We start from the raw sequence: 20,402 nt of genomic DNA, 5'->3' as shown, positions 1-20,402 counted from the left end.
GGCGGCCCGGCCGTCCTGCGGCGGAAGCGGCGCGCGCCCCGTGCGAGCTGATTGGCTGAGGCGCGGGCGCGCGGCCTATCGCGGGGCGCCGGGGGCGGGCCCTCGCGGCCCATTGGCCCGGGCGCCGCGGGGGGCGGGGCCGCGCGGGCGGCGGGATGGAGGCGGCGGCGGGTGAGTGGCCGCGGGCCGGGGCCGGGGCCGGGGCCGGGGCCGCGGGCCGGGGGCCCCGGGCGGGCGCGGCTTGGGCCCGTCCCTGGCGGCGAGGCCCGCGAGCGGGGCCGGGAAGCGCGGGTCGGTAAAGCCCGCTTGGCCCGCCGGAGGGCGCCTCCGCCTCCGTCACGCGCGCCTGGGGGGCCCCGGCCTGGCCCCCCGACTGCCCAAGGCCAGGCCCCGCGCCCCGAGTTCGCGGCAGGCGGGAGGCCTTGAGCTGCCCGGCGAGGGGCGCCGGGCCCCAGAGGCCGCCTTGCTGCGGGGCGCGCGGCCGCGGGGCTCTGGGCGCGGAGGGGCCGCGCAGGACGGCGGGGGCAGCGCGGCCTCGCGTGGGCCTCGCTGGGCGGCCGGCGCGGGGCACACCGTGGCCTTGAACCTGCCGGCGGGCGAGCGGCCGCCGGGGCCCTCAGTGCTGGCCGCAGCCTCCTCGCGAGGGGCCGCCAGGAGCACCTCCTCCGGGGGCGCGGCCTGGTGCCCCGGCGCCCCTGCTAATGGGGTGCAAGGGCTTGTGCGCACAGGGGAGCCCCCTGGGGCCCTTCCATGGGGGTTTTGCTCGAGCTGCAGGGCCCAATTTGGGCCCCGCCCTGGGCCTGACCTCGAGACTGGGTGGGGGGCGGGGATCCTGCCCGACCTCTGAGTCCCCTCGACAGAGCCCGGAAGCCTGGCGGGCGTCCCGCACGTCATCCTGGTCCTCTCCGGGAAGGGGGGTGTGGGCAAAAGCACCATCTCCACGGAGCTGGCTCTCGCCCTGCGCCACGCGGGCAAGAAGGTGAGCACCTCGCTTTGGCATGGCGCCCCAGACCCTCACGGGGTGGCCCACCCGGGCGCCTCACGCTGCCCGCTTGCAGGTGGGGATCCTGGACGTCGACCTGTGCGGCCCCAGTGTCCCCCGCATGCTCGGGGCGCAGGGCAGGGCCGTGCACCAGTGCGCCGCCGGCTGGGTGCCCGTCTTCCTGGACCAGGAGCAGACCCTGGCCCTCATGTCCGTGGGCTTCTTGCTGGAGCGGCCGGACGAGGCCGTGGTGTGGAGAGGCCCCAAGAAGAGCGGTAACGGCAGCAGGGACCCTGTCCTCCCACCTGCCCCTACCCAGGAGAGCCGCAGAGCCCCCTCCGAGGCCTGGGGAAGGCGGGGGTGGGAGATGGGCAGGAGAGCACGAGGGCCTGGCAGCGGGGTGGCTGGGCAGCAGGCAGCTGCTTCAGGGCCAGACAGCCTGGCGCTCAGCTCAGGGTTTTCCTGTCCCGGTAGGAGCCCCGAAGGGCCACAGGTCCCACCCCTTGCTGAGGCCCGGCCACCGGGGCCAGGCCAGCAAGGCCCTGGGGTGGAGGCTGGGGGCCCCCTTCTGAGCTGACTCCCGCCGTCTGCAGCGCTGATAAAGCAGTTCGTGAGCGATGTGGCCTGGGGGCCGCTGGACTACCTGGTCGTGGACACGCCCCCGGGAACCTCTGACGAGCACACGGCCGCCCTGGAGGCCCTGCGCCCCTACAGTCCGCTGGACGCGCTGGTGGTCACCACGCCCCAGGTATCACGAGTAGCTGAGCCCGCGGGCACCCGTGGCGGGCGAGGCCCGGGACGCCCACCCCCGTGTCCTCGGCTGCTTCGCACCAGGCGGTGTCCGTGGGGGACGTGCGGCGGGAGCTGACCTTCTGCAGGAAGGCGGGCCTGCGGGTCGTGGGGCTCGTGGAGAACATGAGTGGCTTCGTGTGTCCGCACTGTGCGGTGAGTCTGGGCGTCCGGGGTGGCGCTGCCCGCCTGTGCGGAGTGGGCGTCCCCAGTCACTGCGCTCTGCCCTCAGGAGTGCACCAGCGTCTTCTCCCGGGGAGGCGGTGAGGAGCTGGCCCAGCTCGCGGGGGTGCCCTTCCTAGGTGAGCCCCAAGGGCCCAGGGCGGAGCGCGTGGGGGGGGCCCTGGGGGAGGTCGGCGGGGCGGGGCCGTGGGGGGTTCCAGCGGGGCCCAGCAGAGCGTCCTGGTGCGGGTCCGCTCTCTCTCCCGAGGGGGCCCCTGGCCGCCCAGCCGCCCTCACCCCTCTGGTTCCCGCAGGCTCTGTGCCGCTGGACCCCGAGCTCACGAGGCGCCTGGACGAGGGGCGCGACTTCATCAGCGAGTTCCCCGGCAGCCCCGCGTTCCCCGCGCTCCGCGCCATAGTCCAGAAGCTCCTCAGCCGGCCGTCCTGAGGGCCTCCGGCGCGGGGCGCGGGGCGGGCTGGTGCGGAGGCCTGGTGTGGGCCGGCCCTCTGCGCCCTCCCTGTCCTGCCGCCAGAGCCGCTGAGGGGTCGTCGCGGGAACTGGGAGCCTCGTGGGAGGCGGCGATTAAACGTGCCCGTCTGGGCTTTCACCCCGGGTCTCCTCAGCCTCTGAGGCGGGGGCGCCCTGGGGGCGGGGCGGGGCGGGGGGGGGGGTTTGTGAGCAGCTGGTGCCCCTGTCCCGGGCTAGGCTGGCTGGGCAGCGAGCGCGGGGAGAGGGGTGCGCAGGCTGCACGTGGCTGGAGGTCCCCCGCCTCTGGGGACGAGGGGGCAGGTGGCAGGGAGGGGCCCTGGCGGGGGCGGCGCAGGGGCTGGCTCCGGGTCACCCGCCACAGAGCGTGCAAAGTACTTTAATGCCAGCGCAGCGGGGGTGGGGGGAGGCTGCCCTGCCCTCCTCCCGCCTCCCCCACCCCCCAGAGAGGCCGCAGGCCTGGGAGGGAGTCGGGCGGGCGGCTCAGCAGTGCTCGAAGTGGGTCTCACCCAGGTCCCGCAGGTCGCGGCCGGCCACGCCCGGGGGGCTGGCACAGGTGATGTTGTTGTAGGAGTAGGCGGGCGGCTGGCCGTCCTCCCCCTCGGCCTCGGCCCGCACGAAGCGGGGTGCCACGCCAGGCTGCTGCAGGGCCAGGGCCCGCAGGGCCCGCAGGGCACAGCCACAGTCCCAGGGGTTGCCCTCCAGCCACAGGCGCTCCAGGCCCTGGGGCTGCGGCTCGAAGGTCCGCAGTGAGTTGTTCCTGAGGCTGAGGAAGCGCAGCCGCCCCAGCGGCGCCAGCAGCTCCCGGGGTAGGGTGCGCAGGCGGTTGTGGGCCACGTCCAGCCAGAAGGCCCGCTGCAGGGGCGCCAGGGCGTCCGGTGGCAGCTCCGCCAGCTGGTTGCGGGGCAGCAGCAGGTACTCCAGCTTGCCGAGGCCCTGGAAGAGCTGTGCGGGCAGGTGGGAGAGCTGGTTGGCGCTGAGGTCCAGCTGCAGCAGCTCGCCCAGCCCCTGCAGGCTGTGCTCCTCGATGGCGGTGATGCCGTTGTCCCGCAGGAAGAGCCGGCGCAACCCTGAGAGCCCGGCGAAGGTGTGGCGGCGCACGCGGCCCAGGCAGCTGCGCTCCAGGTGCAGGCTGTGCAGCTGGCCCAGGCCCCGGAAGGCCTGCTCTGGCAGGTCCCGCAGGCAGTTGCCAGAGAGGTTCATGACGGCCACGCTGAGGAGGCCCAGGAAGGCGCCCGCCTGCACCTCCTGGATCTGGTTGTGGTCCAGGGTCAGCACCTCCAGCCGGCCTAGGCCCTCGAAGGCACGTTCTGGCAGCTGCCGCAGGCGGTTGTGGCCTAGCTGCAGCTCCTCCAGGGCGTGCAGGTCGCGGAAGGTGCCGGGCCGCAGGCTGGCGATGGCGTTGTGCGACAGGCGCAACACATGCAGGCCCAGCAGCCCGGGGAAGCTGTCCCCCCGCAGGCCTGCCACGCGGTTGTGGGACAGGTCCAGCCAGCGCAGCGCTTTCATGCCCAGGAAGGCGCCGGGGGCCACGGCCGTGATGAGGTTGTGGTCCAGGTAGAGCTTCTGCAGCCGGGGCAGCTTGACGAAGACCTGGGCCTTGACGCCGCGCAGCGCGTTGCGGCTGAGGTCCAGCTCGCGGAGCTCGCCCAGGCCGCAGAAGAGCGGCGGCTGCAGGTAGGCCAGCCTGTTCCCCGCCAGCACCAGCTCGCGCAGGCTGGCCAGCCCCCGGAAAACGGCGTCGGGCAGCGCCACCAGCCCGTTCCTGCCCAGGTCCAGGCCCCAGAGGCCAGCCAGGCCCTGGAAGAGGTCGTCTTCCAGCCGGGTGAGAAGGTTGTTGCTGAGGCCGAGCGAGGCCAGGCCCGGCGTGTGCTGGAAGGTGCCGGCTGCCAGGCTGCGCAGCTGGTTCCGCTCCAGGTGTAGGTGGTAGAGACGCTGCAGGCCCAGCAGCGCCTGTGGCTCAAGCCCCGCCAGCCCGCTGCCCTGCAGGTTGAGGAAGCTCAGCCGGGACAGGTTCTGGAAGGCGGCCGTGGGGATGGAGGACAGGTTGTTGCCGTCCAGCCACAGGGCCCCGGTGGCCGTGGGGACGCCGCTGGGCAGCCGCGTCAGGTTCCGGGAGCTGCAGAAGACGCTGAGCTCGTCCACGCCGTCATCAAGGCTGCAGGCGCAGGCCACCGGGCAGGGGGGTGCCTCCGCGGCCCCTGGCACTCCCAGCTCCGCACCCCAGATACCCAGTGCTGCCCACAGGAGCGGCAGCAGCAGGGCCCAGCCTCCTGCGGGGAGAGCAGCTTGGGGAGGGCTTCGGGGCTGGGGGAGGTGTGGCGGGGTCAGGAGCCAGGCAGCCAACCTGATGCCTCTGGGCTCAGCGCCCACCCGGCCTGCTCAGCCGGGGCCCGTGGGGTGGTCCCCCCGGGCCAGGTGGTGGACAGGAGCGGGGCACGCAGAGGCCAGGGGCTGGACAGTGAATGGAAGGTGGGGGGCGGCTGCCCTGGTGCAGCTTCCAGTCGGGGACACTCACCTACCTGCCCCCTGGGCCTGTAGCCGACGCCCAGACCGGGCCCAGCGCTGATTGAGGAGAGGAAGGGGCACGGCCCTCGCTTGGGGTGAGCAGGAAGCCCGCACCCCGACTCTCCGGGGGCCCGGGAGTGCCTCCGGTCAAAGGGCGTCAGACTCCCCTGCAATGCTCCGCTGGGCACCAGGCCACCCCTGCCCTCGGACCTTGGAGTCCCAGTGGGGCCCCACGCCCAGGCTGGCGGAGGGTCCAGGGTGAGGCCTGAGTGTGGGGAGAGCCCCCGCCCTCGCCCTGGGCACCGCACAGGGGTAGGCGGAGGAGGGACCTAGGCCTTGGGCCCCCCCCTTGCAGCAGCAGAGACCCCTGGAGCCCTCAGCTGCCCCCGCCCGGGCTCGGCTCTCACCTCTCCTGGGGGCCATCCCGGTGCAGAGCTGGCGCAGGTGGGCAGCGAGTGGGCCTCTGCAGCGCCCGCTGCTCCTGCCCTCTGGATTTCCCCACCGCCAGGGCGCCTGCCGCTGGCCAGTCCAACCCTGCTGGCCCCGGGCCGTTAACCCCCTAGTGCCAGGGGCCAGCGGCAGCTCCAGTGCCCGGAAGCGCCTCTGGGCGGGGGGGCTGCTCCAGGGCCCACAGGGCTCGCGCCTGCGGGGTGGGAGGGGGCGCGGGACGTCCGCCAGGGCTGCCCTTGGAGCAGTCTGGAAGGCTGGTGCTCGGGTGGGCTTGGGCGACCCTGGAGAAGCAGCCCCTATGCTTGCCTGGCGCCCTGCTGAGGGTGGGGGCCCTCGGGCAGCTGCTCGGCCCCCCATCCGGCAGATGGCCACGCGGGAGTTAAGCCCGAGCGCCCGGGGTCAGCACTGCTGACCTCCCCCCCCCCCCCCCCCGTTTCCTAACAGCCGGGGTGGGGTTCTCCTGGCTCCCCGCCGGCCCAGCCTCCTGTGACCTCCGGGCAGCCGGCGTCTGGCGCTGCTCCTCCCTTGCAGGGGCGCCGGGCTGCTCCCCGCTGTTTGCCTTCCCGGCTCTGCCCCCACCCCCAGAGCCGTCTGGGGCGCGCGGCACAGGCGAGGGCCGGCCCTGCTGGTGGGAGCCTGCTGCGGCTGGACCCCCGCCCGCCAGCCCCGGGGGCGAGCCCCTCCCTCGGTTGCAGGGGGCTGCGGGCCTGCCTCCCCCGGCCAGGGCTTCCGCCGCCCCGGCTCCTCCCCCGCGCCGGGCTCTGGCTCTTGTCCAGGCCGGTCTCGGCTTCTCCTCGGGGAGATCATGGACCCGCCGGGGAAAGTCCACGCCGCGCGCCGGCAGCGCCTGGACTATGCGCCCCCGCCCGGCCTGCTGGCCGGCCGGCTGCCCGGAGGCGGTTCTCGGCGCGGTCGCAACGCCGCATGCGGGGCCAGGAGGCAGCCCTGAGGCCCCGCGGGACGCTCGGCCGCCAGCGCGGAGGGAAGGGGCGCTGGCAGTGCGGGCAGCGCAGCCCGAGTGGCCGCCGTCCAGCGGACGCACATGAGCGTGGCCCTGGGGCGGTCAGGGGGGCCCGGGGGGCCCCGGCGGCCGCTCCTCCCCCACCAGGAAGCCACTCCGGGCTGCAGAGCGGCCAGGCCTGGACGGCGCCCCCAGGCTCTGCTCCCGCGCTGGCCGCGGGGTCCCGCTTGTCTGCATGAGGCTGCTCCTCTTCATCCTCCGAGTGTTTATTGGGGGTTTATTTTTTATTTAAGCGGGGTACAGGCCACGGTCGCAGGGACTGAGAAGACCCACCGGAGAGAGCGGGGAGCGGGACAGGCAGATGCCCGGGAACACCCTGCTGAGGGGTCAGCGGGGAGACGCGCGGGCTGCCGCGTCCCGGGGGTCAGCTCCTGGCCGGGGATGGGCCCAGGCCGCCGTGGTGACCGCCTGGCGCTGCCCGGGAAGCCCCCGCCCCTTCAGTCCACTCGTCGGGCTGGAATCGACCCTCCGGTGCTGGGGCACGGGTGCGGGCGCACCGCGGGGGCCCCGGAGGGGCTCGGCTCGGCGACTCCTGGTGCAGACGGGCGGCTCTGGACCAAACCCCAGGTCCAGTTTCGAGCATCCGCTGCCCTGGGCTCAGGCCCCTCAGGCAGCGCCAGGGCGGCCCCGGCGGAACCCCCGGGGGTCAGCAGCGGGGAACAGCGGTCACCCGCTCGTCCCCGCGGGGGTCGGCGCGAGGGCCCCGGCCAGCCCAGAGGGCTTCTCCCAGCGCCGACTCGGCCGCTGATTCGCGGCGTCAAGCGCGCTTTCGGCGGCTTGTGGGCCGCCCTCCCCGTGTGCGTCGCCTTCGCGGGCTGAGGTCGCCTGACCCTCGGGGCCTTCCCCGGCCTGGCGGGGGAGGGCTGGGTCCAGGCCGCTCCCCCTCCGACTTCCAGCTCAGGCGGGAGCTGGCGGCGGTCCCGGCCGGTCGTCCGGGGCGCTGGGAGAGAGGACGCTGTCCCGGCTGAAGCGCCCTGGGGGGGCACGGCCACTCTCCCCCGGCGCCGGCAGGAAGCCGACGCGCTGTCTGGGACGTCGGTCCATTCGGGGAGAACCGGTGGCGAGTCTGACCAAGGAGCAGGGCCCGCGGCCGCCCCGCGCCTGTGGGCCTCCCCCCGCGGGAGCGTGCGGCGCGGTGGCGGCCGGTGCCCCTGCTCGCAGCCGGATCAGCGCGCGTCGGCCGGGCCCTTGCTGGACACTCGGTCCAGGTGTGCTGCGCCCCGGGCCGCGCCGGCGACTGTCCCTGCGCCGCCCTCTGCCCTGCGCCCTGCGCCCCGGCGCAGGCCAGCTGCGCCCTCGCTTCGCCCGGCCTGGAGGGGGCGCGCTGCCCGCCACGGGCGCGTGGTGGGCGGGGGCCCAGGCCCACCCTGGGGTGCAGAGTGGGGCGGGGTCAGGTCAGCGCGGCGCTGGCTGTGAAGGCCGCGTCAGAGCCGCGGAGCGGGCGCGTCCCCCTAAGCTGGGGGAGGGGCCGGGCGCGCCCGCACCTCCAGCCCAGCAGAACAGGCACTGACCCCCGCGCTGGGGCACCGCGCTGCCCGGCCGAGAGGGCGCCGCTCGCGGGGACACAGCCCCCTGCCGCCCGCGGTGTCCGCTTCCTAGCACGGGCGGGCGACGCTGGGGGTTTTCTCCCTTCGAGTGGGGTCCGCAATCCCAGCCGGCCCCGCGGCCCCGGGGTGCCCACGCTTCAGGGCCTCAGGCCTGCTCACGGGGAGCGCCGGGGGACGCTGCCGAGTCCTGAGCACCTGGGCGCCCGCCGCGCGCTCTGGTTTGCTGACAGACTGGCCGGGGCTCCCTCGCGCGCCGGGGTGACTCGCGTGTTACTCAGTGGGTGGCCGCCGCAGGCGCGGCCATTTCCGCTCCAGTCTTCGGGGTTTCCTTCTGGCCCCTGGGCTCGCAGGCTGCCCTCCAGCTGGAGACCCGGCGCCCTTTCTGTGTTTCCCTGAGGCCGTCTTGTGTCACTTTCCTTTGACCCGCAAACTACTTGGAAGTGTTGTTTGATGGCGGTTACAGTGGGGCTGAACGGCAGCTTCCAGGATGTCAGCTCTTTGAAACTGCCTGTGGCTGACTGTGGCCCGAGGCGTGGTCTGCCCTGGAGAACCTGAGGAGATACTGGCGGACTGTTCCGTACCTGGGCCCCCTGGCGCGTCGCCCGGTAGCCTTGCTGGCGTCAGTTCTGTCGTTTTCCTTTTAGTTTGCAAAATTCCTTCTCCTCTGTCCACCCCCTTCCTATTCAAACTGGACCCGCAGTCGTCGGGCTTCAACAGGGGCGCGTCAGCAGAAGTCGGAGGAAACACCCCGTGTCCCACCCTGACCTCCGAGGGACCCCGGGACTGAGGTGACGTGCCCTTGGCCCGCTGCCGAGGGCAGACGCTCAGGCAGGTGGTGCCCGCGGCCGGGATGTGGGCGCACGGGTGAGTGCGGGTCCAGCCTGCTGGCCTCTGGCCCCGGGGCTCCTCCGCGCGGGCTGGGAAGGAGGGGGGGTGTGGAAGCGTGGAGGAGGCCGCGCCGTCTCAGGCCCAGAGAGGGGCCGCGCCCAGGCTGCACGCTGGCCCGGAACCGGCGCTCACCTGGACAGCGGAGCCGCCCGTCCCAGCGGGCCCGGCACACAGCAGGGGCCGGCGGCTGGGAAGGAGGCGGGTGGGGGGTGTGTGTGTGTGGGGGGGGTGGCCACAAAGGGCCGGCCTAGCTGCGCGCCCTGGGCAGGAGAAGGGCCACGGGCGGGACACACCGTAGAAGCCGTCCCAGTGGCCGGCAGCCCAGACACGCCCGGCCCCGGCCCCGGCCCCGTCTGGACAGGCGACTCCACCCACGCAGCCCGGGAGGCCAGGGGCCGGCGGCCCCAGCGGCAGAGGCCAGCTTCTCGCGGCTTCTCCGTCCGCCCCAGGGCCGGATTTCTGGGGTGGAGTCCAGTTTCGCGTGGAGTCCAGCGTCTGCCTTCAGCTCTTACTTGACCCAGCGGGGGAGTGGGCCGCGGGGCCCCCCGCCCCCCAGGAAGCTGGGCTGGAGCTGGCCGCTGGGGGGGAGGGGCGGGCGGCGGAGCCTGAGGCCTCAGGCCTTGCTGAGGGAGCCTGAGCGGTCACGAATGAGCGACCTGGATGAGGGGGTCACACGAGAGACCCCGCGGCCCGTGGCCACCCACTGCCCTTCCCCCTGAGGGGCTCTGTCCGCGTGGGTGCTGTGGCGGGAGGAGGCACCGACCTGGCTCTGAGTGATTCCACTGAAAGGGGGGAACCCTGCATTTGGAACCAGGCAGAAGCGCAGGGGCCCCCAAACTTGCAGCTGGTGTCGGAAGTGGGGGGACTCCGGGCAGGGAGGGGTCCCAGCACGAAGGCTGTTCTCGCCCCCAGGCGTGGCCGCGCTCCCCCAGCCCCAGGGCGTCACACGGGAGCACAGGCCAGGCGGCCCCGGAAGTGAACGTGGACCCGCAGAGCTGCAGGACCCCTGGGATCCAGCCCGGCCACGGGCAGCAGACCCCCCCAAAACTGGGCACCTGAGAGGAAAAGGGCAGGAGGAGCGTGTCTCACGAAAGGAAAGGGGTGCCTCGGCCAGGGCTCCTGAGCCATCCACGCCCCGGGGCTGGGGGCAGAGGCTGGGGGGAGGGGTGGGCCGCAGGCTCACCCCACTTCACTGGAGAGACCCAGAGGAGGCCCCGTCTGGGGGGGGCGCCTCCAAGTCAGGTCCGCAAACATGAACCTGCCTCGTCAGACCCCAGCAGGCACAACGGAGGGGCCGGGGTGGCAGTGGGGGCAGCCGTGGGGATGCGGGAGCAGAGGGGACCCGGCCCTGCTGAGGGGCGGTCAGCGGCCAGGCCCCGGTGGACAGGACTCGCGCCCGGGTCTGCGGTGGGTCGCCCTCTGCTGGGAGCAGCGCGGGGTCAGAGCAGCTGGCACAGAACTGTGGAGAGACCTGCCTCTGGACGCCCCCGGCCCGCGACACCCCTGGCAGCAGGGACAGGCGCTATCGGGGCCCTTTGGTGCTTCCTGTCCCCAGACAAGCGTGCCCCTGCGGGGCTCGGGCACACAGGGCCCCAAGGGGTCTGGCCCCACGGTCTGCAGTGGCCCCAAGAGAAGAGACCCCAGCAGCCCCAGTGCCTCCAGCTCGGCCCTGCTGGTCGGTCCCGGTCGCTCAGAGGGAGAAGGTCCGCAGGAAACCTCGGGCCTGGCAGGACAACCGCCTCTTCCCACAGGCCTCCGCGCCCAACCCGGCCGCGCCCGCCTGCACCCACCCCGTCCCCCTCCCTCCCTCCCTCCTCAAGTCTCTGCAGGACCAGCCTGGAGCCCCAGGGCAGGCGTGGGGGGAGGCGCGGGGAGCCCGCCCGGCCAGCGTGGCAGCACAGGGCCACCAGCCTGGGCGCTCCTGGGCCGTGGGGGGCTCCCTGGAGACCACGAGGCCCCTGGAAAAGGCGGGAGCCGCGGTCAGAGGCACAGACGCGCTCGGCTTCCCGCACTGGCGCGTTAGAAGACGCGATGGCACACGCGGAGGGCTCGAGGGCTCGAAGTTAATTTAAAATGGAACCAAGGAATTGCCGGCACTCCTCGCTGGAAGTCAGTTACCTAAGACTGGGGCGCCCCACAGCGCGCGCGGGCGGCCAGGGGCAGCGCCTCAGTCGGAGGGCGCCTTGAAGTGGTCCTTCTCGCGGCGGATGGAGCGCATGGCCGCCACCGGGTCCGACTCCCCGGCGTGCTGCTGCACCGTCTTCTCCCTGCGGGCAGGCGCGGCTGAGGGCGGGAGCGCAGGTGCTCCTGCAGCCCCGGGAGCCCGCAGGCAGGGGGAGGCGGCCGCCAGCCCCAGTGCCCCGGAGGGCCGCGCCTACCTCACCCGCATGAAGGGGTTGTAGGTGAACTCCTCGGCGATGGTGGAGGGCACCGTGGGCTCCCCGACGCTGTGCTTCTCCTGCAAGACAAACGCCGCCCTTGAGCACGACTTTTCCGTTGCCCGGAAGGGCGGTGGCCGGGGTGGAGGGGCCAGGCAGCCTTTTCACCCCCGGGAAGTGTCTGCGTCAAGCCACCTGGATGGAGAACAGACAGCCAGCGTGGGGGCCACAGCCCAGCCGGGCAGGACAGGTGCTGGCCCCCCCAGGATGACTGGTGGGGGTGCATCACCCACGGGCCAGCAGGTGCCACCTTTGTGGGCTCCCAGGGAGCAGGGACGGCCTTGCCCTGATCCCCACTGGCCGGACAGGCAGCTGTGGACCGCGGGTGCCTGTTGAGGCCAGTGTTAGCCGCTGGGGGGTCTGGGGGTCCCCCCAGGCCTCCCGCCGCCAGCTGACCTGGGGAGCTGTGGGCCAGCACCCAGCCCAGGCCCCTGACCCCAGGGCCCTAGGTCTGAGACCCAGTCCCACCCGCCCTGGGGCAGGAAGTGACCCTTCAGCCACTGAGGCCCGTCCGGCAGGGTCTGGCCAGAGACAGGATGAGGCTTGTTGCTGGTGTGACTGGCCCCCCTGGAGGAGGGGCCGCGAGAAGATTCTCTGCCCCCATCCTCACTCCAGAGAGGCCTCCACCGCCCACGGGGGACACCCAAGCTCGTGTGTGGCTGAGTCTAGGACAGGCCCTCAGGCGCGGGCGGGGATGAGCGCCCAGCAGAAGTCCGTGCGCAGGGGCAGGGCCTGGGAGGCAGACACCTCCGGCCTCGGCACCCCACGGGGTCGGCGCCGGGGCCCACACGGCAGCACGTGGAGCTACGGGGAAGAAAATGAGGCACCGGCTGGACGGAGCCAGGCGCCCACAGCACTGAGGGCGGGAAGCAGGCCCGGGCAGTGAGTGTCCTCCAGCCTTCACGTTTCTGGACACTCAACAAAAAAACTGGAAAGACTAAAGTTCAGCGCAATTCAGCATAACCCACGCGTCAGGACTTCACAGGGAAGCTTTACAGTGTCTCAGATGGAAGGAGATGACAACACAGGCTCGGGCCGCTGCTCATGCAGCACCCGGGGTGCGTCCCCAGGAAGAGCCGATGTTGGAAGAAGGGTCTAGAATCAATCAATGACTGAGGCACCACGTGAAGAAGCTCTAAAAGTAACAGCAAAATAGATCCAAAGTGGAGGGAAGTTTAAAGGGAACAGAAACCAGTGCAACTGAGTCACGGAAAATTCAGACAGGACTTGGCCTTGTAAAAGGACAGCTGAACTGGCGAGGGGGAGAGAGCGCAGGTCGCCGGCATCAGGATGCGAGCGGCGGGGACCACGGGCCCCGCATCACGACATGCAGGTGAAAAGGCAAGATGCCACCGCAACCCGCCGGACGACTGGTGTGGAGGACACTGACGACAGCCACGCTCACGCTTCGCTGGGGGGGATGCAAGCAGCGCAGCCTGGCAAACACCTACCACAAGCAGCCACACCACCGCTAGGGGTTCCCTCCAGGCACGTGAGAGCACGTGGCACACGAAGACTCTGGGCAGAGATGTTCACGCAGCTTAACTCACGACAGCCAGCGACTACCACGACAGCACAGTCTGTCAACAGCGAACTGGTCAGCACAATGCAGAGATCTAAACGGCAGAACACTGCACGGCGGGAAAAAAGAAGAAGCAACTGCAGCCACATGGATGAATCTCAAACTCATTCTAAGTGAAAAGCGATACAGGAGTGCATATCCTGTCCTTCACTGGAGTAAAATTCGAGGAAATCAAAACCGCTCTCATGGCGCACAGTAGGTCAGCAGCTGCCTGGACCAGGCAGAGAGCACAAGGCTGATGGGCGGGGGAAGAGCTCTCTCCTCCTCACGGCAGTGGCGACTGGTCAGCATGTACACCTGTCTCCACCCCTCAGCTGCTCCTTTAAACTGCTCTAGTTCAGGGCCTCCCCTGGTGGCGCAGGTGGCCGAGCGCCGCTCTGTGACGCCGGCCGCAGCGTCTGCGGCTCCAGTTCGATCCCGGCCTGCCGGGGAAGATCCCACAGGGCGCGGCAGACCCCTCCTGTCTCCCCGCGGCTCCCCTCAGCAGTGTCCTTCGGTCCTTCTGCCTGCTCTGCTCCCCGCTCTGGCTCTGGGGAATCCTCTCACCCTCCCGTGCATCCGGCCTGTACCCCGGCTTTTGTATAAATAAAAATGAATAAATAAATAAACTGCTGCGGGGCACATGTGAATTCCGTCGCGGCCTCGTGATCTTACAGTGGGGACCGCACGAAACTGTCAGCATCCAAAAACCCCGATGAAATGACAGATCCTTGGGACACACGCTGCCAACGAAGTGACTTCAAGACGACACAGCCCGACAGCCCCACCCGGGGGACAGTGGACTCTGTGGCGAAGTGTCTCTCCACAGAGGCGCCACGGTCCAGGGCCTCCAGGAAGAAGCACGCAACCCCCACCCCCCGCCCCGCCAGCGCTCAGGGAATCGGGGAGGAAACACGTCCCAGCCCCTGGGTGGAGCCCAGCGCTACCCTGATGTTCAGGCAGACGAGACTTTGCCAGAAAAGGACCCCCAGACGCGGTCCCTGCGCCACGCGCAAGCCCCGGGCTCAGCAGTGAGGCGACTCCCGGCGCAGCGGCTCCCCCAGGGCAGAGAGGACCCCCGGGCGGATGTACCACGGCACGCTGATGTCACATGCAGGGCGCCCCCCTGGACTTCCCACCGGAAGGGAAGAATAAAGGCGTCCCGGCGACCGTGCGAGCCGGCTGGGGCAGCCTGGAGGGCCGCGGCCAGCTCTGCGGGGGTCTGCGCGCCGGCGCCGGGCGGGGCTCACCTTGGCCCAGGCCAGCTTCTCCCGCACGGCGGTGTTGTTGGGCTCCACGTGGCGCGCGAACTGGAGGTTGCTGACGGTGTACTCGTGGCCGCAGTACACTCTCTGGGGGAAGGCCGGACGCTCGGCGGGCCGCATCGGGCCGGCTCCCCACGGCACCCCTCCAGGACCCCGCGCGTCCAAAGGGGCCGCCCCCACGCCCCTCCCGCCGGGCAGGGCGTCCCCCCGGGGAACGGGGCGCCCCTACCGTGTCTGGAGGGAGCCGGCCCAGCACCTCGAGGAGGGCCTTGTGCATCTGGTCCGCCGTGCCTTCGTAGAACTTCCCGCAGCCCGCCACGAACAGGGTGTCGCCTGCAGACACGGGGGCTGGAGGGCCGCGCGCGCTGCTGCCCGCCCCCACCTGCTCACACGCGAGGGGGAGCTGCCCCAACAAGGAGGCCGCCCACCCTGGCGCCCCCTCCGTGCCCGCTGCCCTCGCCTCCCGGTCAGCGCCCCGTCCGCCAGCCCCGGCGCCCTCAGCCCTCGCCGGGACCCCGCGGTGACCCCGGCCCCGCTCCGCTGCCCGCACCTGTGAACACGGCGGGGGGCTCGGCGCTGCCCGGCTTGCTCACGAGGTAGCAGATGTGGCCCGAGGTGTGGCAGGGCGTGGACAGGCACTTGACGCTCAGAGACCCCACCTGGAAGGGAGCCGCGCTGCCTGCAGAGCCCCCGCTGCCCGCTTCCACCCCCCCCCCGCCCCTTCCGCCCGAGCCCCCTCCAACCCCCCCGCCCCTCCCCCGCCCCTGGTCTGGCAGTGCCGGCCTGCGGACGGGCCTGTGATGCTCTCCACAGAGGGGACCCGGGCCCAGGACCGCTGGCCTCACCTGCAGGGTGAGCAGGTGCGTGGCCTTGTGGGTCAGGGCCCCGATCCGGTCATCGCCCCCATACACCTTCAGCCCTGGCTCCAGCTTGACCAGCTTCTCGTTCCCGCCAGCATGGTCCCTGCGAGGCAGAGGGGTGCTCCTTCTGAACCGCAGCCCGGGCTTCTCTGCCGCGCGCGGTCCTCAGTGCTAACCTGCCCAGCCTCGGGCAAGGCCGGCTCCAGCGGGGCGGCCAGCGGGTCCCAGGCCCAGGGCGCCGTCCCCAGAGCAGCCTGGGGGCCGAGGGCGGGGTGTCTGCGCCGGCCCGGAGGTCCTCCACACGGGGCACTCGGTACTCCTGGGCACCATCCAGGGGGCCCCCCCACGCATCAGCTGGACCTGTCGTCCAAAGGGGGTCAGGAGAAACCTGCATCCCCCCTTTGGGGCTCGGACGCCACTGCGAGCCCGCGGCCCTGACCTTGGGCCTTGCCGGGACTGGCCCACGGGGCACCGGGAACTGGCCTGACAGACGCAGCCCGATGCCCAGCGCAGGGCTGCCCCCACCCCGCCCCCCGCTTCTCATGCACAGGCCGCTGGGCACACGCCGATAAGTGGGGTGTGGGGCCACACCCCGCCTCCCGGGGCAGGGCCCGGCTGACGCTGGGGTAAACGGGAGCCCACGGCACCGCCGGGTGGGGCGTCGCGGCTGCGGGGGCCCAAGGGACGGCGACCTCAGGTCAGGGAGTGACTCGGGAACACCCGCAGCCGAGCGGCGGGAGCTCAGCGTCAGAAACCCACGAGGGCCAGTCTCGACGCGGCCCCACGGCTGGCGGCGCCGTCTCCTCCCCGCGCTCCCAGCCCGCACAGCCGCCCGCATGGCCCTGGCGCCCAGAAACGGGGACGCTTGGGGGGGGGGCGTGCGCCTGTCTCCCCAGGTCCGGCCAGCAGATCCCCCGCAGGGAGAGCCCACAGGGCCTGCCTGGGAGCCTCTCGAGCCCCATCGGGCAGGCCGTCGGCGGGGGACACAGCTGCGGGGCAGGAGGGCCCCCAGGTCCCCGGAGTCCTCTCGCTGCCCGGGCCAGGCGGCGCGTCGGGGTGCAGGCGGCGGCGGGCCCCGCCCTTACCAGTGGTGGTGGGTGGTGAGCACCGTGGTCAGCTTCACGCCCTGCTTTCTCACCGTCTCCACGACCTGCAACCGGGCACGAGGCTGAGGCTGAGGCCGCGGCCACGGGCCCTGCACTGTCAGGGGTTGAAGCACCCAGTGGAACCCAGGCTGGGCCCCGGCTCCAGCAGTGCAGACGACGGGCTTCCTCCGCCCGGACCCACAGCGACCCTCCCGGGGAGGGGCGGGGGCTGTGAGCCTGGGGGCCCCTGCTGCAGGCCCAGCCCTCTCCACGCCCAGGCCTCGGTCTCCTCCACCCTCACGCAGGCAAGCTGCCAGCGCCCTGAGCGAAACCTCCTCGGGGAGCGCGGCTGGGCCGCCCACCTTCTGGGGCTGCACGGGGTCCACCACGGCGGCCTCCCTGGAGTCGGTGTCGATGATCAGGTACATGTAGTTGTCGGTCAGCGCCGGCAGCAGCTCGACCTTCATGGCGCCCTGTGCCACGGTCAGGCTCTTCCTTGCTTCCGTGTGCTGGAGCAGGCGTCCCAGCAGGGCTGGACCTGAGAGCGCAGCGGCAGTGTCCCCGGAGGCCGCCCGGGCTGAGACCTCGCGGCCAGCCCCCAGGGCCGCCCCTCCCGCAGGAAACGCCCCTCTGGGCTTCAGGGGGCTGCGGCTCTCGCCACCGCCGTGGTCGCGGCCAGGCTGGGGTGTGCACACGAGCCCCGCAGCACCCGCCACCCCTGGGACGAGCAGAGCAATGGGCTCGCTGCCACCCGGCGCCGCCATCAGAGGAGAAAACAGGACTGGCGGGACGCACGACTCTAGAGAAGGCGTGGAGCCACCGGGCCCGCGGGCTGGCGGTGCAGCCACAGCGGTGCTGGCTTGAGTGTGTGGAGCCGGAACCGCCCGAGTGGGGGGCCGGATGGGTGGGGGACCCCGGGGCGTACAGAGCTCCCACGCGCGACACGGGGCCCTGGCAGCACGACAGCGGACCAAGTGGCAGAGGCGGCCCGCGGGTCTGGAGCCGCAGCCTCAGTCTTGCCCAAGGACCCCCGACCGCGGCTCCTGACAGCCCGCCGGTGCCTTCCAGGCCCAGCTCGCGGGCTTGGGTGTGATCAGGTTCCTGGGCAGCCCACCCGCGCCTGGGAGGAGAGGGCAGAGAGCCGGCGGGATGGGGCACAGCGGGGAGCAGAGGCTGAAAACAGCTCCCCGAGTTGCCTGCAAGTCTTGCCCAGTAAAGAGGTGCGGCCGGCAGGTGCCGGGCGCCAAGGGCCGGCGCCGGGAAGGGCCTTCCTTCCCCAGACTCCACGGGTGGGCGCCGCCGCCCGGTTCCTGCCTCGCGGCCCGGACTCCCCGGCGAGGGCCCGACGCGGGGAAGGGGCGGCCTCTGGGGCCCGCGGCGGCCGGGCCCGGGCGCCCCGCTCAGGGCCGGGCGGCTCTCAGGGGCCGCAGGGCGGCCGGCGCGGGGCCGGGCTCGGCGTCGGGGCCCAAGTCCCCCGGCAGAGCAGGCGGGGCCCGGGGGCCCGGGGTCCCCCCCACCGGCTGCCGGGGCCCTCGCCGGAAGCCGGGGCCGCCCGTCCCCCTCGCCCCGGGCCGCGCCCCGCGCCGCGCCGGGCAGGAGCCGCTCCCGGCCCGGCGGCCTCGGAGCCCGGGCCGCGCCGCGCGTCCTTACCCTCGGCCCCGCCGCCGGCGCTCGGACAACGGCGTCGGCGCGCGGGCCCAACGCCCGGAGCCGGCCCGCGACGGCGCCCGCGGCCCGCCCGCGCACCTACCCGGGCCGAGGCCGGCGCAGGCGGCTCCCAGCGCGGCGAGGCTGCGGCGGCCGAGCAGCCCGCGGCCCAGCACCATGACCGGGCGAGGGCGGCGGCGGCCCGGCGCGTCTTCCGCGCGCCGCGGCCAATCGGCGCCCGCCTGGCGCCCCCCGCCCCGCCGCCGGCCAATCGGCGCCCCCTGCGCGCTCCCCGCCCCGCCGCCGGCCAATCGGCGCCCGCCTGGCGCCCCCCGCCCCGCCGCCGGCCAATCGGCGCCCCCTGCGCGCCCTCACCCCGCCGCCGGCCAATCGGCGCCCCCTGCGCGCCCCCGCCCTGCCGCCGGCCAATCGGCGCCCCCCCGCGCGCCCCCGCCCCGCCGTCGGCCAATCGGCGCGCCGCGTCCCGTCCCACCCGGGCGTGCCGCGAAGCGCGGCGCCGGCGCGGGGCAGTTGGCCCCGTTCGGCGCCCGTAGGCGGCCGGCCCCGCGCGCCCTCGCGCGCCAAGGGCGACGGCCGCAGCATGGCGGCCGCCAGGCCGCTGTCCCGCTTCTGGGAGTGGGGCAAGAACATCGTGTGCGTGGGCCGGAACTACGCCGACCACGCCGCGGAGATGCGCAGCGCCCTGCCGCGCCAGCCGCTGCTCTTCCTGAAGCCGTCCAGCGCCTACGCGCCCGAGGGCGCGCCCGCGCTCCTGCCGGCCCACAGCCGCCTGCTGCACCACGAGCTCGAGCTGGGCGTGCTGATGGGCCGGCGCGTCCGCGCGGTGCCCGAGGCCGCCGCCATGGACTGCGTGGCCGGCTACGCCCTGTGCCTGGACATGACCGCCAGGGACGTGCAGGACGAGTGCAAGAAGAAGGGGCTGCCCTGGACCCTGGCCAAGGGCTTCACGGCCTCCTGCCCCGTCAGCGCCTTCGTGCCGAAGGAGAGGGTCCCCGACCCGCACAACCTCAGGCTCTGGCTCGAGGTGAACGGCGAGCTCAGGCAGGAGGGACACACGTCGGCCATGATCTTCTCCATCCCCTACATCATCAGCTACGTCTCCAAGATAATGGCCCTGGAAGAAGGGGACCTCATCCTGACGGGGACGCCGAAGGGAGTCGGGCCGGTGAAAGAGAACGACGAGATCCTGGCCGGCATCGACGGGGTGGTCACGATGAGGGTCCGGGTGGAGAGGCCAGACTACTGAGCGAGCAGCCCTTCCCCAAGAAACCCGTGTTCAGTGACGTGCCTGGGGCCTGGGCTCGGCCGAGGGAAGGTGACCTCCGGGGAGTGGCGGGAGACCTGCTTGGAAGCGGAAGGAGAGCAGGCGCCAGGCTTCTAAAGGAGGGTGTGCGGACCACATGGCCGCACCCACCGCCCGGGCCTGGCCGGTGGGGCACTCTGGGAGCGTAGCTCAAGACCTGAAATCTGCAGAGGAAGTGAAGCCTTCTCCGGCCCTGCCCGCGGCTGTGTCACCGGAGGCGCCCAGGCCCTGCAGGGTCGGGGAGTGGGAATCACCCTTGGCGGGTGAGCAAGGAATGCAGAGCGCCCGAGTGCGCCCCGGGCACAGTCGCTGAGTTGGGCAGATCATCTTGAAACTTGTTTTTAAAATAAATACGCTGTCACCCACGCGGCCTGGAAGTCCACTCCGTTCCTCCGGGGAGCGGGCGGAGGGCACCCGCTCGTCACGTGGCTTTCAGACCTGTCGTCCGTGGTGCTGTCTCCAGCTGGTCAGGACCTCACCCTGTGACCAGGCTGGAAGTGGCTTCGGGGAAGCTGAGCGCCAGGGGTGCTGCTTTTGTACCCCGCTTCCTCCGGAGCAGGGCCCACAGCACAGCTGTCAGCGCCCCCCCCCCCCCCCCGGGGCCTGGGCTCCGGCCAGGCAGAAGGCACCCCTGGCCTCTGAAAGCGGGGGCCCTGACGCTCGGCCGCGTGGCTTATGCTTAGCACCGCCAGGCTGCGGGCTGGGGCACCCTGTGCCCAGCTAGCCCCACCGAGGCTGCAAGGCCGGTCCCTTCCCACGGAGGACCAAGAGACCCGAGGGGGCCAGAGCCAGCCTGGCCCCGCTCTGCCAGGACCAGAAGTGAAGCCCGGCCCAGGCGGGCTGCGTCCCCCAGGCGGACGCGGGACTGTGCCAAGGCCACCCCAGGACGGGTTAGTTTATGAGATGTTCTGAGGCTCAAGTTCTTTCATCTTTTAATCAAGTTTCCTTCTTTATTTTTTATTTTATTTTATTTTTTTGGTGGGACCCTGACCTGCGGCCGGAGAACGAACCGGCACTGCAGAGGCTGCGGGCAGCCTCTCAGCCCAGCGCTCAACCGCTGCGCCACCAGGGGAGGCCCAAGTTTCCTTCTTTAATGACCTAACGCGTGCACGTGGTTAAGCAAAACAAGCCCCCCCAACCCGCCCCAGCTTTCACCCACCCCAAGATGCCAGAGGCAAGCCTGGGGTGTGTCCTCCCCATCCGTGGGTGTGCTGTGATTTCACACAAGGAAGGGGCATTGTACTTGCCAGCTAGAAAAAGCTAGGGATGCGGGGCGTGGGTTCCCCTTCGATTCATACCAGGTATTTTCTAATTTTTCCACAATAAACGTAGAAATTTATAATAAAAATATTTAAAACAAGACTGTATTTAGGGCCTCCCTGGGGGCG

The 20,402-nt window shown here is 72.1% G+C and overlaps 4 protein-coding genes across 10 annotated transcripts; 2 read left to right on the top strand and 2 right to left on the bottom strand.

The window, feature by feature from the left end:
• The first annotated feature begins 156 nt into the window (after window positions 1–156).
• NUBP2 (NUBP iron-sulfur cluster assembly factor 2, cytosolic) lies at window positions 157–2,507 on the top strand. 2 transcript variants are annotated; one of them, XM_084249643.1, is made up of 7 exons: window positions 157–171; window positions 861–979; window positions 1,059–1,257; window positions 1,576–1,730; window positions 1,817–1,927; window positions 2,004–2,073; window positions 2,248–2,507. In XM_084249643.1, the coding sequence occupies exons 3-7, from the start codon at window positions 1,104–1,106 to the stop codon at window positions 2,379–2,381; spliced, it is 624 nt and encodes a 207-aa protein (XP_084105769.1). In that variant the 5' UTR covers window positions 157–171; window positions 861–979; window positions 1,059–1,103; the 3' UTR covers window positions 2,382–2,507. The 2 variants fall into 2 exon arrangements, with proteins under 2 accessions (XP_084105769.1, XP_084105768.1); XM_084249642.1 differs by lacking the exon at window positions 157–171 and having other exon boundaries at window positions 882–1,257.
• Window positions 2,508–2,793: 286 nt separating this feature from the next.
• IGFALS (insulin like growth factor binding protein acid labile subunit) lies at window positions 2,794–5,351 on the bottom strand (the record flags this gene model as incomplete). The annotated part of the gene is made up of 3 exons (XM_084250274.1): window positions 2,794–4,727; window positions 4,943–5,169; window positions 5,336–5,351. The coding sequence occupies 3 exons, from the start codon at window positions 5,349–5,351 to the stop codon at window positions 2,904–2,906; spliced, it is 2,067 nt and encodes a 688-aa protein (XP_084106400.1). The 3' UTR covers window positions 2,794–2,903.
• Window positions 5,352–10,893: 5,542 nt separating this feature from the next.
• HAGH (hydroxyacylglutathione hydrolase) lies at window positions 10,894–17,869 on the bottom strand (the record flags this gene model as incomplete). Of its 6 annotated transcripts, none has more annotated exons than XM_084251612.1 (9): window positions 10,894–11,101; window positions 11,213–11,307; window positions 14,084–14,185; window positions 14,328–14,431; window positions 14,649–14,757; window positions 14,944–15,061; window positions 16,044–16,108; window positions 16,406–16,581; window positions 17,794–17,869. In XM_084251612.1, 9 exons carry the CDS (start codon window positions 17,867–17,869, stop codon window positions 11,002–11,004), a joined length of 945 nt encoding a protein of 314 aa, XP_084107738.1. In that variant the 3' UTR covers window positions 10,894–11,001. The 6 variants fall into 6 exon arrangements, with proteins under 6 accessions (XP_084107738.1, XP_084107737.1, XP_084107740.1 ...); XM_084251611.1 differs by having other exon boundaries at window positions 11,213–11,292; XM_084251614.1 differs by having other exon boundaries at window positions 11,213–11,289.
• A 422-nt stretch (window positions 17,870–18,291) lies between these two features.
• On the top strand, window positions 18,292–19,328 carry FAHD1 (fumarylacetoacetate hydrolase domain containing 1; the record flags this gene model as incomplete). The annotated part of the gene is made up of 1 exon (XM_084251066.1): window positions 18,292–19,328. The coding sequence occupies one exon, from the start codon at window positions 18,292–18,294 to the stop codon at window positions 18,955–18,957; it is 666 nt and encodes a 221-aa protein (XP_084107192.1). The 3' UTR covers window positions 18,958–19,328.
• Window positions 19,329–20,402: the final 1,074 nt, after the last annotated feature.

The sequence above is a fragment of the Talpa europaea genome (assembly GCF_964194135.1).
Source record: "Talpa europaea genome assembly, chromosome: 12".
Taxonomy (NCBI): Eukaryota; Metazoa; Chordata; class Mammalia; order Eulipotyphla; family Talpidae; genus Talpa; species Talpa europaea.
The sequence above is the reverse complement of the archived record's forward strand: the minus strand, read 5'-3'. Positions and strand labels throughout refer to the sequence as shown.